The sequence below is a fragment of the Drosophila mojavensis genome, unplaced genomic scaffold (assembly GCF_018153725.1).
Source record: "Drosophila mojavensis isolate 15081-1352.22 unplaced genomic scaffold, ASM1815372v1 contig_136, whole genome shotgun sequence".
In the NCBI taxonomy this organism is placed as follows: domain Eukaryota; kingdom Metazoa; phylum Arthropoda; class Insecta; order Diptera; family Drosophilidae; genus Drosophila; species Drosophila mojavensis.
The window spans coordinates 25,889,535-25,909,799 of NW_025318667.1; the positions used below are offsets into that span (position 1 = coordinate 25,889,535).

At 41.1% G+C, this 20,265-nt stretch overlaps 1 protein-coding gene across 1 annotated transcript in view; it reads left to right on the top strand.

Annotated features, from left to right (window-relative positions):
- The window catches only part of LOC6584739 (basement membrane-specific heparan sulfate proteoglycan core protein), a 122,689-nt gene that overhangs the window by 64,904 nt on the left and 37,520 nt on the right, over positions 1–20,265 (top strand). The window contains exons 9-13 of the mRNA XM_044008684.1: positions 17,374–17,484; positions 18,018–18,140; positions 19,040–19,171; positions 19,305–19,418; positions 19,787–19,912. Of these exons, the coding sequence (XP_043864619.1) occupies positions 17,374–17,484; positions 18,018–18,140; positions 19,040–19,171; positions 19,305–19,418; positions 19,787–19,912 (606 nt within the window). The remainder of the gene's footprint in view (positions 1–17,373; positions 17,485–18,017; positions 18,141–19,039; positions 19,172–19,304; positions 19,419–19,786; positions 19,913–20,265) is intronic.

Sequence of the window (20,265 nt, forward strand, 5' to 3'; positions counted from 1 at the left end):
TGGGCGCTGGCTACTGCAATCGATAGATCGCTGCTGCTATCGATTAACGATTAACCTTGATCGCATGCCAGCGCTGCAAAGTTAAGGCCGGCGCGATCTCAATTGCGCTGCATCTGTGTCATCCTTTGACAAACAACTGGAATAACAGCTCGAACAACTTGTTAATACACGCAATTAATGTGCTTAGCCATAAAAAAGCTGAAGAGCGAAACGTTTTCTGATATCTTGTGCGGCACGTGTATCTGCAACACTTCAGCTCTGGCGGATACCCTGTAAAAGTCTGTGGCGCAGAGGATCTAAACGTACTCATCATGAAAATACAAAATAAAAGAGAATACAAAGTAGATGGAGCTGTTCTACTTTATATATTTTATTTTGTGTAGGGTTAAATTCCATATCACTTGGCTTAGCTGATCATGGAGCAGGCCAGGCTAACAGTTAGTTGGTCATTCAAGTATGACTGGAACATATAGCACAACAATCAATGTAGACATAAAATGGGCCTGGGTATTCGCTAGTCGTGCATGCCGCGCTATTTGCATTCCAACTTGTCTTGGTCTTATGCAAATCGAGGCTCAGCAACGACAGCAACAGCGACAGCGACAACAATGTTGACTTGACTTGACTTGTCTGATTCACTGACTGACTGACTGACTGACTGACTGACTGACTGACTGACTGACTGACTGACTGACTTACTGAGTGACTGACTTGCATGACAAATGACTAGCGCAGCGAGAAGAATGAATTTATGAGCACAGTGCAGTTACCGCATAAAGTATCTCATAGATACGACGTCGCTTAGCTACAATTTGTGGCCGCGACGCGTTTCGATGTTTGTTTTAATGCTCGCTGCCAAAGGGAGCAGAGTATATAGGTTTTGATGCAATGAATTGCAATAGGAATTTGGAATTGCCAATTTATAGTCTTCTGCAGAGCTACAACTATTTCTTATCTGCCCATTGAAGGCGTGGCAAGTGGAAAGAAATGACAGAAATTCAGATAAGAATATCAGATACATATAGCTAGGCTCTAAAGCCCCAAAAACTTAACTACCTATAAATGGAACCGTCTCTATAAATTCTTAAAAAATTACAAGAGTAGAAGCAAGCCTATTTTAGCTTAGGTATAAAGAAAAAGGAAATCTCAATCTATAACAAAATACATATAGGAATCAAGGTATATAAAGGAAATCTTAATCTGTAAACAGATACATATAGAATGATTAATGATGATTATTTTGCACCATGAGCACAAGCTCATTTCAGAAATACAAATATTCGAATCGAATTGTAATATATCCAAATCCGGGAAGGAGTATTATGCAGTCGGCTATGCCCGAAGCAGCATCACTTGGACTTGTTTCTAGAATTGTGCGAGATGCGCATCGCAATCGAAACAGTCCAAACAATTCACGAATCCACTCGAAAAACCACTCGATGCGGCTCGAAGAATGCGAAATTCAGAGAGGAAACGTGGGGGAGAGGCAGGCAAGCAGTGCGTGGGCGTGGCTATGGAAATATGAAATCTAGTGCAGTCTATCGATAGAGCGACGATAGAGAGAGAGAGAGAGAGAGCAGCAGTTGTGATTGCTTAACGGTCAATAGATAGTCAAGTGACTCTGTGGCAATTGCCTAAATTATAGGGTATTCAGCGCGTCAATTTGTAAGGCGATCGCGTTCTGTGCGCCAAGAATGTTAATGGACATTCTGCACACCTTGTGTCAACTGCTTTTGACACGCCCCTGTCAACGGCCGTGCAATATGCAAAGCTGATTGATTGACTGATTGATTGAAGGACTGATCGACTGCAGATCAATGCATAGCTTGGCACCCTTGTCTGCCTTAGTTTTGCATGACAGCTTTTGAAATTCCATCTGTAATTATGGAAAATCAGAGAAAAAAGTCTTACGAATTATCATTCCCAGCACACGTAATCAAAGTAATTTGGAATGATTTGACAGTAGATTGAAGATGATCGACGTCCATGACAGCTGCAAAGAATCTCGACAATTATAGGGTATCTAAGTGCACAAATGTGTAGACAATTTGCATAAATTATAGGGCATCTTTGGGTATATGAATTGCTGAGCTGCAGTGGAAATTGCATGCAATTAAGTATACCAGTTGCAGCACAATTACAGGGTATCTAATGCGTCTATAATGCAGACATTGCTTAACCTAACTTTCGGTTAGCTGCAAAGTTAACTGGGTTACTGCGTGTGCCCTCTGTGTGTATGTGTGTGTGCGTGAGGCATGCACGAGTTGAGTTGATATCAGCAATGATGCTGCTGCCACGCCCCCACCCACCCAGCTCGGCGAGACGCAAGCCCCCCGCTGCCGTCCACCAATTGCTAAATTACGGCAAGAATTTTAATCGAGCGTCAACGATAAATGACGGCGCTGCGCCGAGAGATCGCTGTACGGAGCTTGGACGGGCGGCGCGACATGGGGCGTGGCGTCGTTGGGGGAGTAGCGGGCGGCACTTTGGCACGAGCAAACGTCGCTGTACGACACACATACACACATACATCGATTTATACAAAAACAGTTTGCCATTGCAATTTGTAATTGCAATTTCAATTGCCGGGCGACAGAGCTGAGCTGCTCGACTTGACATCATCGCCTGATGCAGCATGCGGCCGCTGGCGCAGCTGCAGCTGCAGCCGCATTAGCATCATAAGTTACGCGTGCCAATGCAAATGGCATGCCCATGCCCATGCCCATGCCTATGCCCACATCTCGGTAAACCCATCTTTTTATCGCCCAACTGAATCAAAGCCACAAAAGTGCCGCCGCTCGGCTATAAAATCTGAATGAATTTCATACAGAAATGTTTGCGGCGGGCCCGAGTTGCCTGGTAGGGGGCGTCGCATTAATATGCAGCCATGAATGCATTCAAATGGACAGCGCAGAGTGTGAGTGTCCGTTGGAATTGTGGGATCTATAGCCAAATCCGTAACGTTTTCGGTCTGCTCTAATTGCATTGTGAATACAAATTGTATTCACGCCAAAGGCAGCTGCAGCCCCACTCAAAGGAGGCTTAGGCCTTGCCCTGCCTTGCCACCTGGTATTGGGGGTCTTACCTAGTCCAAGTCATTAGAAGAAGTTCGTGAATCAGTCGCTGACTCGAGTCTGAGTAATCTGACCATGGAGGACGGCGCGGACCCAGTCAGCCATACGGGAGTGTCATACGAGTGCATGAAAAACGTGTCGCATACATAATGTGAGCATGCCGAGCAAATAGTTCTAATAATTATCCAACTAATGTTTTTTAAAGTGAACTTGAAGCACACACGAGATACACGAAATTATATTCAAAGATAATATTCTGAAGCTATTTTTATTTCTTTATTCACACTAATATTTAGTAAGCAGCTGAAGTTCTTCACTGTATTGAGAAAGTAACTTATAAAAAGATTATAGTGTACTATGCTGAATATTCGATAGTATGCGATATATTGTTGTAGTAAAATTTGCCTTTCATCGATCTAGCCTGGGGACGGCTGTACTGTGGATAAAAAGCCAAAAACTTTGGCAGAAATTTTCTCTCAAGAGAAGCTTGCAATTTTGCATAGATATTAGTATGATTTTTTATTTATTATACTTTCAGGTTTTTTTTTTTTTTTTTTTTTATTGAATTCATCTTCAAAGAATTTTATGCTCGCAAGAGATAGCAATCTTTATTATATAGTGCACTGGTTCACCTTTTTATTTCAAATAAATTGAATCAATAATCTTAGCAACGAACTGTAACTTTAAATGAGTCCAGAGATAAAGAATATGTGAAAAACTAAATGAAATTAATATTTATAACAATTAACAGCAATACGCATTAACGACCCAAAAATAGTTGAATCATTCTTGGTTAAGAACTCAGACAGATGTGTAGAGCAACTAATCTTTTAAGATATTACTAAATATAGTTTTTTTCTCAATTCGTTATAATCGCTGTAAGCGAAAAGATATCATTGCCAAAGCTTAAATAAATTCTAAGGTATAGGATTTTGTAGGATTAAGGTTCCAAGCCTGCATAAACTCCATGCTCCCAAGAAGGCGGTAAATTTTGTTGTTTTGGTCATCGATGAAAGAAACCAACAGAAAAGCAGTTAACATTCATAGCATTCTTTCAAGAAATATATTTTCTCACGCCTCCCATGGGCGTAAATAAATTCACTATAAATTGTTGATCTCTAGTTGTCAACTCGAGTATACCTTCCAAATTGCAGAAACATCGCCAGCTCTTTGAAAGTAAAGTGAACTAACTAAAATATTATTCACTGTTTAAAATTCGCTGGAACTAATGAACGAAGCTAGATACTATGCATTAACTGATATGGGCTACAAATATATATTATGTGTATATATTACTAATAAACATATATGGGACACATCGTTTATAGGTTACAAAGCTCATTCGCTATAAAATTCTATTTCATATTATAAACTAAGCTAATGGAATTAGAAGCAAGTGGCAATGCCTGGCAATGCGTGCCGAGATAAATATAACAAGCTCGAAGCGTGACAAAATCATGACTAATCGAACGGTTATCTCAGGAGATGGAGCTATGGCATCAGCACTGAAAACAGTAGCCCTAGGTTTGATAACCTACGTCTGAATATGAATAGGAATATGAATAAGTGCATTCGCTCACGCTTATGACGACGGTCTGTGAGCTCATATTAGGCAGAAAAAGAGATAGAAATTGGCAAAGAGAGAGAGAGAGAGAGAGAGAGACTGACTGGCTATTCAGTTAAATATTAGTGAATATTGCATCAGAGCTGACATATGATTCATTCAGTGGCTGCTGCATTTGAATACTGATTGATATATGCATGTCTGTGTATATGTATGTCTCTCTCTCTTTCTCTCTCTCTCTCTCTCTTTCTCTCTCTCTCTCTCTCGCTCAGTGTGTGTGAGGCCTTGCATGTTATGTGTGTACGGCAATAGAAAATTTGCGGTCGCCAGGCCCAACAAATATTTGGCCACAAATTGTTATTATGATTGTTGTTGCTGCTGCTGCTGTTGCTACTGTTGTTGTTTATGCTGTTGTTATTGCTGGCATTGCGTGCAACGCGCGTCATTCGCGATGATTAATGACAATTTTTCGGACGTATCCGTGTCCCATGTCCGTGTGATTCTGATTGTCCACCCGACTCTATATATATTTATATAGCTTTCTTTTTCCCACTCCCACTCCCTCTCTCACTCTCACTCTCCCTCTCTCTCTCTCTCTCTCTCTCTCTCTCTCTCTGGCTTCGGCTCGTCGACCGTTGTCTGCTATCTCTGGGAACGTCTCTGTACCCGATAATATTTAATTGCTTTGCGATATATCACAAAGATAGCCCAGCACATGACCCTGACAGAGAAGGCAGCGGAGGATCGACAAGTTTACCGTTCGCTTGTTGTTGTTTTGGCCTTAAGACTCGGAATTAATAAGCCAACAAACGCATTTAAAGAAGAATAATGAAAATATGCATCTGCTCATATGGATTTCAGTATATCCCCGATATGCCCAGGGTATCAGAGAAACATCAAGTCTTTGAACGTGAAAATTTAAAATGACAGACGAGAGAATGTAAAGTGTATAGCTTGAAATCGTCAGAATAGCTGTGACTTAGACATTTAAATGTACACATTTAAATATATTCCATGAAGTGTATGGAACCATAAGTAGTTATATTATATTATATTGTATAGTGGAAAGATTTATAGGAAACTGAAGGGTGAGGGAAACGGATAGAAATATAATATTGATAATGAAAAGAGTATAGGTAGATAAACATTAAGAAATTTATATAAATTAGAGAGTAGGGACAAGGGAAGTAGGTGGTGAGGAGAGAGCTAGAGAGATAGAAAGAGAGACAGATTCAAATTGGGAGATAGAAAGAGAGATAAAGATTAGGCAATACTGAGACACGATTGAGAGAGACAGAGAGCTGCAGAGTATTAGAGAGAAAGAATGAAGCAATGACGAAGAAAGAGACACAGAGAAAAAGAAAAAAGAAATAGAAAGATAAAGAGAGAGAGAGAGACTGAAGGAGACAAAAAAAGAGAGAGAGAAAGAAACAGAAACAAGGAGAGAGAGAGAGAGGGAGAGAGAGAGAGAGAAAACAGAAAGAGAGAGAGAAAGAAAGAGAAAGGCAAGTGGAGATCAAAGGGGAGATAAATAGAGAGATAGAAAACGAAAGCAGCAGAGAGAGAGAGAGAGAGAGAGAGAGAGAGAGAGATTTTGAGCGAAAAGAGAGAGACAGATCAGAGATTGCCATAGATAGAGATAAACAGATAAATAGAGATATCCTCTCTCGCATCCCCCATACATTTGAGCATATTAAAATCACGTATACGCCACATTCGCCCGGCAAATATTGCAGCGCAGCGCTTTATTAGTGCGCTAACATTTAGCCAATTGTAAGACAATCGGCACTAAATGTTGTTGTTGACGTTACTGCTGCTGCTGATTGCCGGCGACAGCAGTTGCTGGTTTTGAGGGCAACCGCAAAAGTATTTAAGAAAGTTGCCAAGAAAAAAAAAAAATAATAATAGGAAAAAATAAGTTGGGCTGCCTTGTTGGTACCAGGCACACGCTGACACTTTTACTTTGGCAGGGCGGGGTGGGGCTCTGGGTCAGGCTGTGGCTCAGGCTTAGACTCGGGCAGAGTCAAGACGGCAACAGTAACGGCAACAATTGCTGTTGCAGGCGACAGCAGCAGCAGCAGCAGCAACTGCGGCAATGCCTTTGTTTAACGTGGGCAGCAATCGAGCAGCAAATGACAATTATTTGCCTTGCGGTGAGCTGCAACTGGACTTTGTTGTCTCTTGTCCGCGAACGGGAGCGGGAGCGGGAGTGGGAGCGGGAATGGCAACGGGAACGGAATTCGGAATGGGGTAAGGGCAGAGGATATGGGCTCTGCGGCTTGTGTGGCGCACCGCAACCTGGCCACAATGATAAATTTATTTAATTTGCCATAAATTGCTCAAGTAACTAAGACGACGCACGCAATGTCGTGGCAGCAACAGCTCAAACCAACACACACACACACACACATTCACAGAGGGAGTGAGAGGGGGAGTTGGGGCCACGCTTTGGCCAGGCAAAAGTTTTTTCTTGTATGCAAAACAAGGCACAAAAATTAACGTTTGTCACATTGCGCAGGGAATGCGACAAATCAGTGGGAACTTGCCAACAATTTCCAAGGGTATACGGCGTGCGGGCGGGCCCCAGATAGCCAAGGAACAGGCAGTCAGACGATCGGACAAACAGACAGACAGCGGAACAGCAGAGGGACACATAACTGCGAGCTTTGAACAATTTAATCGATTTTGTTGTGGCAGACGAGTCGCAAGCGGGGCCAGAGCTTGAGCGACTGAGCTGTTCAATACCCTGTAAAAAAAAATAAAAATATTAATAAAGAGTGAGCAAAACTTTCTTAAACTATAGAGATGTTCGTAACTTGAATTTTAATGATTAAAAGCGAGAAGAAATAATATATCAGACAATATATTTGGTAGAATCCGCTTATAACGACTCCAGTTATAGCGTCCGCTTGGTTATTGTGACGAAAATTCAATGTCTTTTACGACGGAGCTATAACCGGATTCTACTGTATATGTATGTTGGTTATAGAATGAATGAATTTAGGATGATAACTACGCTGGCAAATCCGAATTGTTAATATATTTTCAACAAATTCTCTAATTCGTTAGCCACACTTCAAGTGAAAATTATGAAATTTTGCTAAAATATTGATAGAATTTTATAATTGATTCCAAAGTTGAATCTTTTCTTAAGATAGTTGACAGAAAAAAAAAAAAAAAAAAAAGTGGCCCAAAGTTCAACGAGCATGTCAGGCTTATGAATACTCATAATATGCCCGCTTGTTCGGCTTTCCAGGGTATACTCTATGAGCAGGAGTTGTGGAATTTGGCCAACAAGTTGGCAGTTGCCACTGATATCGACGCGCTGAAGCGCTGGCTTACAAGTATTTATGCAATGTTTACATTGTGTGTTAATGCCTATGAACTATGACCCCGCGCGCCCTCGCGCCCTCCCCTGATACACCCGCGAGCATCGGCCTGGGCGGCCCTGTGCAAACAGCGCCACATGCAAAGGGGCACTTAAAAGTGCAGACGCCACATAATTGTCGCCCCTGCAGCTGCAACACACTCACACACACACACACACACAACTGACAACTGTCGCGGCTGCAGCTACTTTTTGACACGGATAGCTCTCTTTACATACACACACATATGTATGTGTGTGTGTGTATGTGTGTGTGTGACAAGGCGCATCAGCAGTGGCTGCAGCCAAGCCAAACTTTTGGTCTGAAATGCCCGACGGCTAATGACTCATTAAATAAGGCACTTGCGGCTGCAGCCACCTACGATGTGGGCATGGTCGGCCTACACAGCGCTTACCTACATGTGTTTGTGCATATTCATGAACCAAGCGACGTGAGGAGCTTCGTGCTAAGCTGCCATTTTGACGTTGCCTGCCCGTGTTTACACAGCAACAAAACTGAAGAGAAAGAGCGAGAGAGTGAGGGCGGAGGCGACAGCGAGGGGGAGAGCGGGAGACAGTGCACTTGAATGACAATGAGTGTATATGAGTATGATTATGAATATGAATATGACAATCAATCAAGCGAGCGTCAGTCGAACTCAGCTTGAAAATTCGTTTGCTTAAACCAAACGACGACAACGACAAACGCCAAGCGACAAACGACAAACGACAGACACTTGACATGATTCCTGTGGCAAGTGGTTGGCATAGAAGGTTGCTGCCACATTAGTTGGACGCAGCCAACGGTGCATAGCAGTGTCTTCGTCCATGGGCTGGCAACTGACTTGAAATGTGAACTTAACTCAGTTGACAGAGTGAATCTGCATTCAGCATTGCATTTCCAGCTCATAGATAATTTTTGAATATTCATGTAAATATCCATACTGTCAATATATTGAATATGAATCTCAAAAAAAGGATTCCATTTTATAGAACTAAAAATCCCTTATTACCCAGACTTTCACGACAACCACTCAAATAATCTATATATGTATATACTAATTTTAAATATTAATTTGTATTCCATTAGAAACTGCTTAGAAGTACTCAAAATATACTCACGTTTACTCATAAATGCTCATTCGAATACTTATTCGATTATTCAATTGACAAAGTATTTTCTTACAATGTAAAAATATTTTTGGAAGATTCATGAATACTGAATATATGAATGCATAAATAGTTACTCATTTTAAAATTTTATTCAAAAATAAAAACGCACTTTTAGTCCGAAATATGCTCACGGATAATTTTTGAATATTTATGGATATTGTATGATTACTTAATTATAATCGTTTATTTTTTACGTAATGAATACCCTTACTTATACATAATGTATACTCTTAAGTATTCTATGAGGTCATAAATATACCCAAGACTTTTCTTCTGCTCCAGAGATCTGCAGCAAAATTCTCTGAATCTTTAAAGCACCAAAGCTCTTGATCAGGCGACGATCAGCTAAGAGAAAAGCAAATGAAGTTGAATGCTTTTAGCTTCCATGAATGCACATAATTAAATAAATACAAATGGATTCCTATTTTTTTTCAGAATTTTGAAAATTCTCACATATAGTTTTACATTGTATGCATATTAAAAATCATTACAAAATATATAGTTATATATTTAGTTGATTACCTTCAATGAGTGGCTCTTAAACTATAGCAAATGGAGGGGTGGGGATGGGTGTTGAGTGGTGGGAGATTGCGGATGGGGGCTGGCATATTGCCTGTCTGTTCAATTTCCGATGAGCACGTGGAATATGCTGTAATTACTCATACGGCCATCAAGATCCCAGAGCAGACATCATCGGCAACAATCAGCCGTATATGTCACAATTACAGTTACATTTTACCCTTACATTGACAGTTTTTAGCTGTGACATGGGCTTCCGCCGAAAGAAAGTATGAATGTTGCGTATACGCGACGTGCAACGCACGGAAATCGATTAGACATGACGGCAAAATGCTTATCGCTGATAGTTTTTGGCTTAATTAAAGCAGCATTTAGTGTGGAGCAGGAGAAGGAGGGAGCGGGGAGCGAATAGTGAAACGTGAAGAGGGCATGAACTGCCTAATAACTCATTTGCATGGCTCGCCGAAACTTGTCAGTCGCGTGGCGGCGGCCTTTAAGCGTGCAGGATGCACAGAACGCGCTTTAAACCGCTCCAAGGACATTTTCAATAGCAGAGAGCCAATGGGGCTCCAAATGGGATTCGTAGCAGCTTATGTGTGGTAAATGCGCGATGGGGTTGGGGTTGGAGCTGGAGCTTGAGCTCGGGTTGGGGCACTTCTTTTTCAGTTGTGTGCACTTTGCGGCAAAATAAGTGAGTTAATGAGTCGATCAGCGCAGACTGAAAGTGACTGGCTGAGTGTTTGGAGTCGGGGGATAAGCTGCGCTAACGAGCAATAATCAAATCAAAACACTTTTTATTATTACCAAATGACAGCAACAGCAGCCACGACAACAACAGCCACAAAATTGTTAAGCGGCTACACAAAATGCTTTTAAACGACAGCAGCAACAGCAACAGTGACAGCAACGCCCACATACAAGCAGACTCAATGTGGATGATGTAGCTGCTTAGCATTTTCGTTTGTATACCCTGTAAACACATAACGAAAAGTTATTTATAGACTGGACTGCAGAGAGTAAGAGTAGTAGAGCAAGATAGTTATATACCATGCGAGTATAAGAGGGGAAGGGTACAAGAGTTAGCGACCATAATAAGGGTATGCGATATATTGAAGTACTAGAAAAAATATAAGTGTACAGGAGTACAGCAAATTAGTGTAATAACAGTATACCAGTAAAAAGTGTGACAGTATAACAGTACAGCTGTATACTGTAACAGTAGAACAGTATAACCGTATAACAGTATAGGACAATAACAGTATGAAAGTATAACAGCATAAAAGTATATCAGTATAACAGTATGGCAGTGTAAGAGTATAACAGTATGACAGTATAACAGTATAACAATATAACAGATTAGCAGTACATAAGTTCAACAGTATTACAGTATAACAGTATACTTGTATAATAGTATATCAGTATGAAAGTATAACAGTATACAAGGATAGCGTTGTAACAGTATCACCTTACAACCGTATAACAGTATAACCCCGTATTTCAGTACAGTAGAAATAATAGTGTAACAGTAAAGCATTATAACAGTATAACAGTACACCATTACAATAATTTGTTTTGAGTATACGACAATATCAAAGGGCACACATTGATAACACGCTGATTAAAACACACAGACATACATAATACAAGTGAGAGCGTAAAATATAAAGGTAAATCATTAATCAAAGACGCAACAAAATTCCTTCCATATTATAAACATGTACAGGGTCGCTTGTGCGTCGCTCCACTACCGTATTATCAGACTCATTTTTTATAAATTTCTTTCATTTTTATTTTGCTATATTCGATGCCGCAAAGTGAAAATGTGTCCTGCCCTTTTGTTGTTTGCCCTTGCTTGTTTATCCTTTGCCTAACAGCCAGGCTGGCATACGGCTGGCAGCCTTGCTTGCAGCTGCCTGCTATGTTCGCCTATGGATTGAGCTGTAGCACCACCCGCCGCACCACCGGCAGCACTGCTCGCCGTGATTCGTGCACCTCTCAAACTTTGTTTGTTTGCGGTTTTGGCTTCTGCGCTTTTGCGTTTTCCATGCGCCGCGTATCAATTATCGTCTCGAATTTAGTACCTGGCACCAGGTGTGTGTGTGTGTGTGTGTGTGTATCTACTTGCTGCTGTTGTTGCTTTTCTGCTGCATACTTGCAGGCGGCACGCTTTAAGTTCAAGTGCAAACGGAAGCAGAGCAGAGCAAAGCCAAGCAGAACAGAGCAGAGCAGCTGACCAACTCAATCATTCCGACGCTCATATGAATTTACTCGATTTGTACACTTGTTGGTGCTGGGCGCCTGTTGACAAGGCTCTCGTTACAAGCTGGCGAGAGCGAGAGAGAGCAGCACAGAGCGAAAGAGAGAGGGCAAGAGAGAGCGGAAGACTGAGAGAGAGAGAGAGAGAGAGAGAGAGCAAGTAATAGAGAGAGTGTGGGCTGAGCAACGGGCTGAGAAATTCCACACGGCCTTTTGACACTTGAACAAGTTGTTGCTCCTGTCTCTTGCTGTGTGTGTGTGTGTGGGTGTGTGTGTTTCTGTTTGTGTGTGTTTGTGTTAGTTGGTGCGTATATTAGGTATGCAGCAGGCAAAGCAAAACAAGTAAGAACGTTGCAGTCGGGCGTTACCGACTGCGGAATACTCATTCACATCCCATCAACAATTTAGTAGTTAAATTTCGCTCTAATACTGTAGAATATACAGGCTTTTCCGATTTGCCACGCCCCTACTGGGCGTAAACATCTAATTTTTGGTCAGTTTCTAGAACGAGATAACAGTACCCTAACTGCAAAGTTTGAATGCTTACTCTCAAAAAAAGTGAAAATTACAGGGTAATTTTCGATATGCCACGCCCCTAAAAAGGCGTAAAAATTATTTTTTGAGGAATCGATAGAGGAGGCTACCAGTAACTCAACTATCTAAATTTGAAGCTTCTAGCTATTATACTTTAGGAGATATACATTTTTGCGGTTTGCCACGCCCCCTGTGGGCGGACATATATCCGACAAAGCTTTTTGGTCTTGGGTGATCAGCCCGAGTATATATACAAAATTTGAGATCTCTGGCATCAATAGTGTCCAAAAAATAGCAGAATTTGAAAAATCACTATATCTTCAGGTCCGATTTGCCACGCCCCTAATGGGTGTAGACTTATAATTTTATTTTTAGACTTTATAGAATCATAACATTAGCTGACATGCAAAATTTCAGCATTCTAGGTTTACAACTTTAGGAGATACAGTTTTATCCGATTTGCCACGCCCCCAATGGGCGGAGATATATCCGCCATAGCTTGTGATCTTGGGTTGTCGACGCGGACCTACATACCAAATTTCAGCTTTCTAGCTCTTTAACTAACATGATTTCTGGTATATCGGAAAATGCATTTTCCGATTTGCCACGCCCCTAGTGGGCGGATCGGGAAAATTTGAACACTTTATAAATCGGAGATATACACGAGTATGTGCTCCAAATTTCAAGTCTCTAGCTTCAATAGCGCCGAAATAGATTGCGTTCATACGGACAGACGGACAGACGGACGGACGGACAGACGGACAGACGGACGGACAGCAAGGCGGACATTGCACAAAACCAATATACTGATTCACTTTCGTGAATGAGTATAAACAGGAGAGAGCAAAAGCTGCTGCAGCTGCGATTTGATTGCAGCTGCTGCCAATTGCTGTTTGCCTGTTGCTGCATTTTCCAGTTAAGGCGGGAGCACCCCGTTCGATGTATACCCTGTGACGCCGCTCAAGCGCTGCCCAGGTGTTTCGCTGCCCGGGGCAGAGCCCCACTGCCTGTGGCGGATGCCCCTCCCCCCAGAGCAGCACTGACCAACCTTCGGTGGCCTACACACCTTTATCTTTATTTTTGGGATTTTTGGCGGATTATAAATGCTGCACGTAATTTGTTTACCTATGTCCTGAGCATCAAACGAGCCGGCAAATGGCTTACCACCTGTCTGTCCCAGCATCTTCGTCTGTTTCTCTGCTTGTCTGTCAGCCTGTCCACTCCGACCCATTGTCTTGTGCTGCGCTCATAATTGGAAGCCCTTTTGTTATATACCCTGCATTTTTCTTGGAGGTCAAACAGTCCATATAAGACTGATGCTTATATAGATTATCCATTTAGCGGAATAGCAGGCTTGTTTATATATGTATATACATTAAAGACTGTTTCAACTCGCATTCATCTAATTATATAACTTCTTATATAGATATTTGTCTCTATCCATGCTCTATCGATGTTTTATAGACTTATGTATATTTCTCTCTCTCTCTCTCTCTCCCTTTAGAGACCTCTTTAGGTCATTGAGTTTACATCTGATAATATTTTCGTAGGCTATTGAATTCTCTAGGGAATATATATACTTCATTTCTCTCTGACTGTGTAGGGTAACGTCTAAGCGAATTCCATCTTCACATTTGCTCCTTTTTTCTCAAATTGCTCGTCTGATGAGTTTGGCAGCCAAATCCGGCAGCTGCCATATGTTGGGCATTATTGAATCTTTAATGTCAATAAACAAAACCTTTGTTGCTTCTGTCTGTCTGCAGCTTTTCATGCTGCCATTTTCCACCTTTCTCTCTCTCTCTTTCGGCTGTCATTTGTTTGGTTTGTGTTGCCTACTTTGAGGTGCGGCAAACGAAATTGTCAAACTGCATTGCTGGGCGCTGGGCGTCGGGGCGTGGCATGTGGGGCCGGGTAGGCGCAGGGGCGTGCCCCTTTGCGCCACAGACAAACTTCGAATGCAAAAAGGAGAAACAAACGGAAAATAATAATAAGAAAACGCTTTTTGGCAGCTTCGTGTTGCAAATTGCAAGCGAAGCGATGAACACAGAAAAAAAAAGAAAATATATAAGAAACTTTGACGATTTGTGAGCGCCCAGAAAGTAGTTAAAGTTGGCGCTGCAGTTAACCCCGACGACGGTGACGACAACAATTGTTGATTTATGGCGGCCAATGGCCCCAATGAACCCTCAAAACAAAGGCCCCAAAGGCCTAAGCCAACTGCCTCACCTAAAGTTGAGCATTTGCATTAATTGAATGCGCCAAGGCAATCAGCAGCAAAATAAAGAAAAGGCAGCTGCACAGACAAACAACAATTATAAATATATATGTCTACATATACATACATACATCTTAAGATCAAACAATTTGCAAATTTGAGCAACAGATTAGGCCGAAGGTAACAGCAGCTGCTGCTGGGAAGTTCTGCTTGAACATCTTGAAAGCAGTTGAGTCAGCTATATACATATAAATATATATATGTATGATATTTTTATCATTATATACGAGTGCCTATGTTGAATTTTTATTTATATTTTTAATCATTCATCTTAGCAATAATAATAATTACAAGCTTAAATCCAGCCAACTCTCTAGTTTTGGTGGCTTACAAAATGTCGGGCTTTCAAACCGACAGGCAGGTGAACAGACGGATAGATTATGTATACTCGTCTTTTCTATCCAAAAGTAGTGATATATCAAGACTTCTTCAGACTGTTATGGACATATGCCCAGAAACGAATAAAGGAATAATATAATCAATCTTCCAACGGACTGACAGCGTAAAGCTAGATTTTACATTTGGCTATGGAAATGAAAATAATAATAATAATCAGATATAGTCTAATTGATTTGAATTTAAGATCTATGTAATCGACGGTGTTTCAATTTTTTAAATATTTTCTGCAGATTGTTGAATTGATTTTGCAGTGCGCTCGAAAGTATGCAATGACAATTTGGCGAGCACAACTTTTAGCCAGGGGAATGAGCTGGGAATCTATTTCAAATGAATAAGCCCCGCTAATTGTGCACATAATCTGTGCAATTATATAATATATAGCTTAATAGGGAGTGTAAGAGATTTTTTTTATCTGATTTAGCTCACGGCGGCAGCTGTGGAAACTTAAAGCTGTCTCTGATTACACTTGAGCCAAGTGCCACGCCTCCAGTTGCTGGCGCGCGCCTCTTGTCTTTGCTTTTAATTAGCCCACTGCACGCTCTTAAGCCCCAACCATTCTTCTTCCGCTTCTCCTTGTTTTGTTTTTTATTTTATTTTACTTTTTTTTTGTCTTTCCGCCTCCGCCCGCGGACTAGCGCTATCTTCCCCTCTCTCTCTGTTCTGCTGTCTCTGTGTGTAACTCTCTCTCATTTCCTTGTAATCAAATCCGCGTTGCTTTCCACTTTGTGTTGTGCATACTTTGAAACGCCAACAGATGAATGAAAAGTGTGAAAAATATTTGTGAAAATGCTTAAGTTGACTGGAATTTTGAGCGTCCAACAGCAACGGCAACAGTCAAGCTGAATACAAAAAAAAAAGGGTTCAAAAAGGCCAAAAGCAGCATGCACAGGAAACTGTGGCTAACGATGCTTGCCGTCGCAAAGTCGAGCCGAGCCGAGCTGAGCAGAGCAGCGCAGCTGAGCCTGAGGTGTGGCGTGGCTGTTGTGTCATTTCGAGTAGGTTGTCAGGCTTATCAACTTATCAACACACAGCGCGCACACACACACACGCACACACACACAGACAACTAGACAACCAGAGACAGACACCTAACAAACTTTTGCTTTTAAGTTGGCAACTGACAAATTCGACACAGCAACAGTAGCAACAACAACAACAACAACAAGCATAAAAATCAGTGGGAAATGCTTGTTAAACTGCATCCGGTTGAAGGCTAATTGCACCATTGGCTGGCCAAAAAGATATATTTTCCGAAAAAAATATGAAAGTAAACAGAGTTATGTCACAGTAGATACCCTGTAAAAGGGAATTTGAGAATTTTTTAATAAGTCACTGTAAATAGTTTAAGAGTAAATACTCAAGTATATGTATATACAATAATATAATAAAAGTAAATCAAATTATTTGACAGAAAAGGTCAAAAACGTATTAGAAAATTAAACCAAAGAATTATATAGAATATAATTATAATTATATATCCATAAAGCTTAAACTGCATTTAATTTATATTGAAAAAAAAAAGTAATAATAATAAATAAATAAAAAATATATATTTAATACAATTTAAATACAATTTGTGTATATAAAACTAATATAAATATATATTGTTTTGAATAAGTCATTTTGGGCATCGTCTTAAATAGCCTCCGAGGCACTTTTCACGGCATCAGCAAGGTGACCATTAAGATATAAACTGACTTCTAGTATATATATCTATCTTCTGCGCAAGATTTTATATATCAAACTAGAAACTTCGAATTCGTCAGTTTAAAACTAAAGTCAACTTAAAAGACTAACTTAAATAAAGAGTAGCTAAAATGCACTCACTAGATGCCAATGCCATAAGAGCTGTCTCGGTCGACAGTGCTGGTGCCTCACACATACCCTATAATTATGAGTGTATTTATTAGTAACAAAAGTTATAATCAAAATAAGAATTCCTTGCAATTTGACAATGCTTTGATATTGAGGGAAACAGCAAGAGTAAAACTTTGTTATTTTTATAAAAATAAACAAAAATTCTGTTTGCTTGTGGTAAAGCTGAGGGTCTTTTAGAAATGTGTTTGGGTTGGGGGATTGAAACAGTTTCTATTTCGCTCTTCCAGATGTCCCATTCTGCCGGTTACTCACTTGGCAGCTTTAGCATAATTTATAGGGCATACATATGTGAACATGAATCTAAACCAGAAACCATCTATTCTGACCATTTCAGAGTGCAACGCCAATGAGTACAGATGCCGCAATGGAAAGTGTATCGATAACAGCAAAGTCTGCAACTATGTCGTGGATTGTGCCGATGGCGAAGATGAGGGCGATGACTGCCGTAAGTAGATGAGCAAATGCAAATCCATTTATACCTGAAACCGTATACACACACAACTACACATACACATACACGCACTTATATATATATATTATATATTATATACATGTAAATTTATTGGTAGACGTAAGCCCAAAACTATTTTGGATACGTCTATGCGTTGACTAAGTTTGACTAAGTTTCTAGCTGTAAGACATATTAGATAATCGGTAATCGATAACCGCTACCTGTAAGCCGATATCCGACCTGCCGGTCGTAGGCAAAAGTCCGCTTACGGTAACTGTCCCCCATTAGCCAACTTGATTAACCACCAACCTTATTAACCACTAACCACTAACCGAATTATTTTTGCTCTCTTTGCTTTCTCTCTCTCTCTCTCTCTCCTTGCTCGCTCTCTCTTGTACGCCTGCCTGCCCGCTCGCAAATGGGGGCACCAACTAACACTGAAATAACCATAACAAATAAAACAACAACAAACAATAACAATAATAATCATTACCGTTATCCGATCACCGTTTACTAACGCTAACCAGCCGCCGCCTGCAGCGGCATGGAGTATCAATGTCGCGATGGCACCCGCTGCATCAGCGTCAGCCAGCAATGCGATGGCCACGCCGATTGCAGTGATGCCGACGATGAGGAGCAATGCGATGGAAGTGAGTATCAACAAGTCAATCAATCATTCGATCAAACTAGCATTCAATCAATCAGACAATCAATCAACTTGCTGATCACACTGAACATCTAATTTCAGCATTCAGCTTAGCTTAGCTTTCCACTCTTTCTTCTCAATCTCAATCAATCAATCATGTTAGATGATATACAGTAGAATCCGGTTATAACAACACTCAAGGGACAGACGTTATACCCGGAAGGCGCTATAGCCGTATAAGTTTGCTCATAAAAGTTTGAATGGGACCAGAATTTTCGTCGATATAACCATACAGACGCTATAAGCGGAGCCGTTATAACCGGATTCTACTGTATTTTTGTTTCGCATATATAGTAATATTGATTCCCTTTACTCTTAATCATTTCATTAATTTTAATTCAGACACATCCAAAGGCATCAAGTCTTTACGATCTGTCTCTCAATCATTTTATGAGTGAATATATTTTTTATTTTCTCTCTCTTCCTCTTCTAATCGACTCTCTTTCCCACTCCTCCACTATCTGCGTCTCTTAATCCCATTTGATTGAAACGTATTCCAAACACAAAGAATTTCTATCCTCTTTTATCATTGCCGGTCTCTCTCAATCATAATTGATTGAAACATTTTCTTGACATAGAATTTTGAAGTCTTCTATATCTCTCTCCCCATCTTTCACACTCTGTCCCTCTCAATCAAGAAATGCTAAATGCTTTTGAAATATGTTCAGTGTTCAGATCAGCATACATAACAATTTAACAATCACTCCATCCATCATATACATTTTGCTCATAATCTAACTTTTTTGCTCTGCATATCCACAAATCTCCACTACTCTCCCCTCTCCCACTCCCTCTCCGCGTCACTCTCTCTCTCTCTCTATCTTTCCTTGTCATGCTGCTCAGTTGTGCCAAGGCTGCGCTACACGTGCCCCAAGGGCAAATTCACCTGTCGCGATCTCAGCTGCATTTCGATCGTGCATCGCTGCGATGGACGCGCCGATTGTCCGCACGATCGCTCCGACGAGGAGGGCTGCCGTATGTCTAATAGCGCACGCGCTCTCACTCTTCTCGCTCTTCAGCTTAATATATTATACTTTGCGTATATTCTCTCCCTCTCTCTTCCTCCCCCCTTATCTATCTCTATCTCTTTCGTTAACTGCTCATGCAGCCTGTCTGTACGACAAATGGCAGTGCGATGATGGCACTTGCATTGCCAAGGAGCTGCTCTGCAATGGCAATATCGATTGCCCCGAGGATATATCCGACGAGCGCTATTGCGATGGTGAGTGTGTGCATGTGTGTGTGTGCGTGTGCCTGCCTATCAGTGTGTGTGTGTGTGTGTGAATGCGTGTATATTGCTCTGTTGGACTGCTCGAGTGTGTGTTCGTACACTCGCAGGTAAGTTGGTTCGCTCCATTGTCTCTTCTCTTCCTTTTGCCGTTGCACAACACTGTTTGGCACTTATCGATTCCCCGCTCCTGACAGCTGTCAACTGTCAACTGTTGCTTTGGTCAGTCGCTGACTTCCTCCTGACACTCGCCACATTCGAAACGCATAACTAATCCACTCATAGCCTACTATCGGCAATCGATAATACATTATTAATCACATATACAAACACACACACACACATACACTCAAACAACTCAGGTGGCTACGATGCCGATCAGTGTCTGTACAATGAGTTCCGCTGCAGGAACGGTGAGTGCATACCGATGCGTCAGGTGTGCGATAACATCTACGATTGTAACGATTATACAGACGAGGAAGACTGCGGTAAGTCCTTCGTCTTGTGTTGTTATCGATAGTTATAATATTTGTATATCTGTTTCTTTGTCTATCTCTCTCCCTCTCTCTGTGTGTGTTATTGACATAAGTTTTATATATTTTAAATGCTTACTGCGGTTCTCTGTTCACAACTTTTGGTAACTGTTTTGGTAACTACTTGGTGACGGCTCTCAACTCTCGCCCTTTACTTCCTCTCCCTCCGTCTCTCTATATTCCTCTCTGTCTTTCTGCGTGTTTACCGCTTCTTTGATAATTCATTTATCGATTGCTTTGGCGTTTCTGTGTTTAGCTCTTATGCGTGTCAACTGCCCAAAAATTATGATTTTTTTCTTAACAAATTT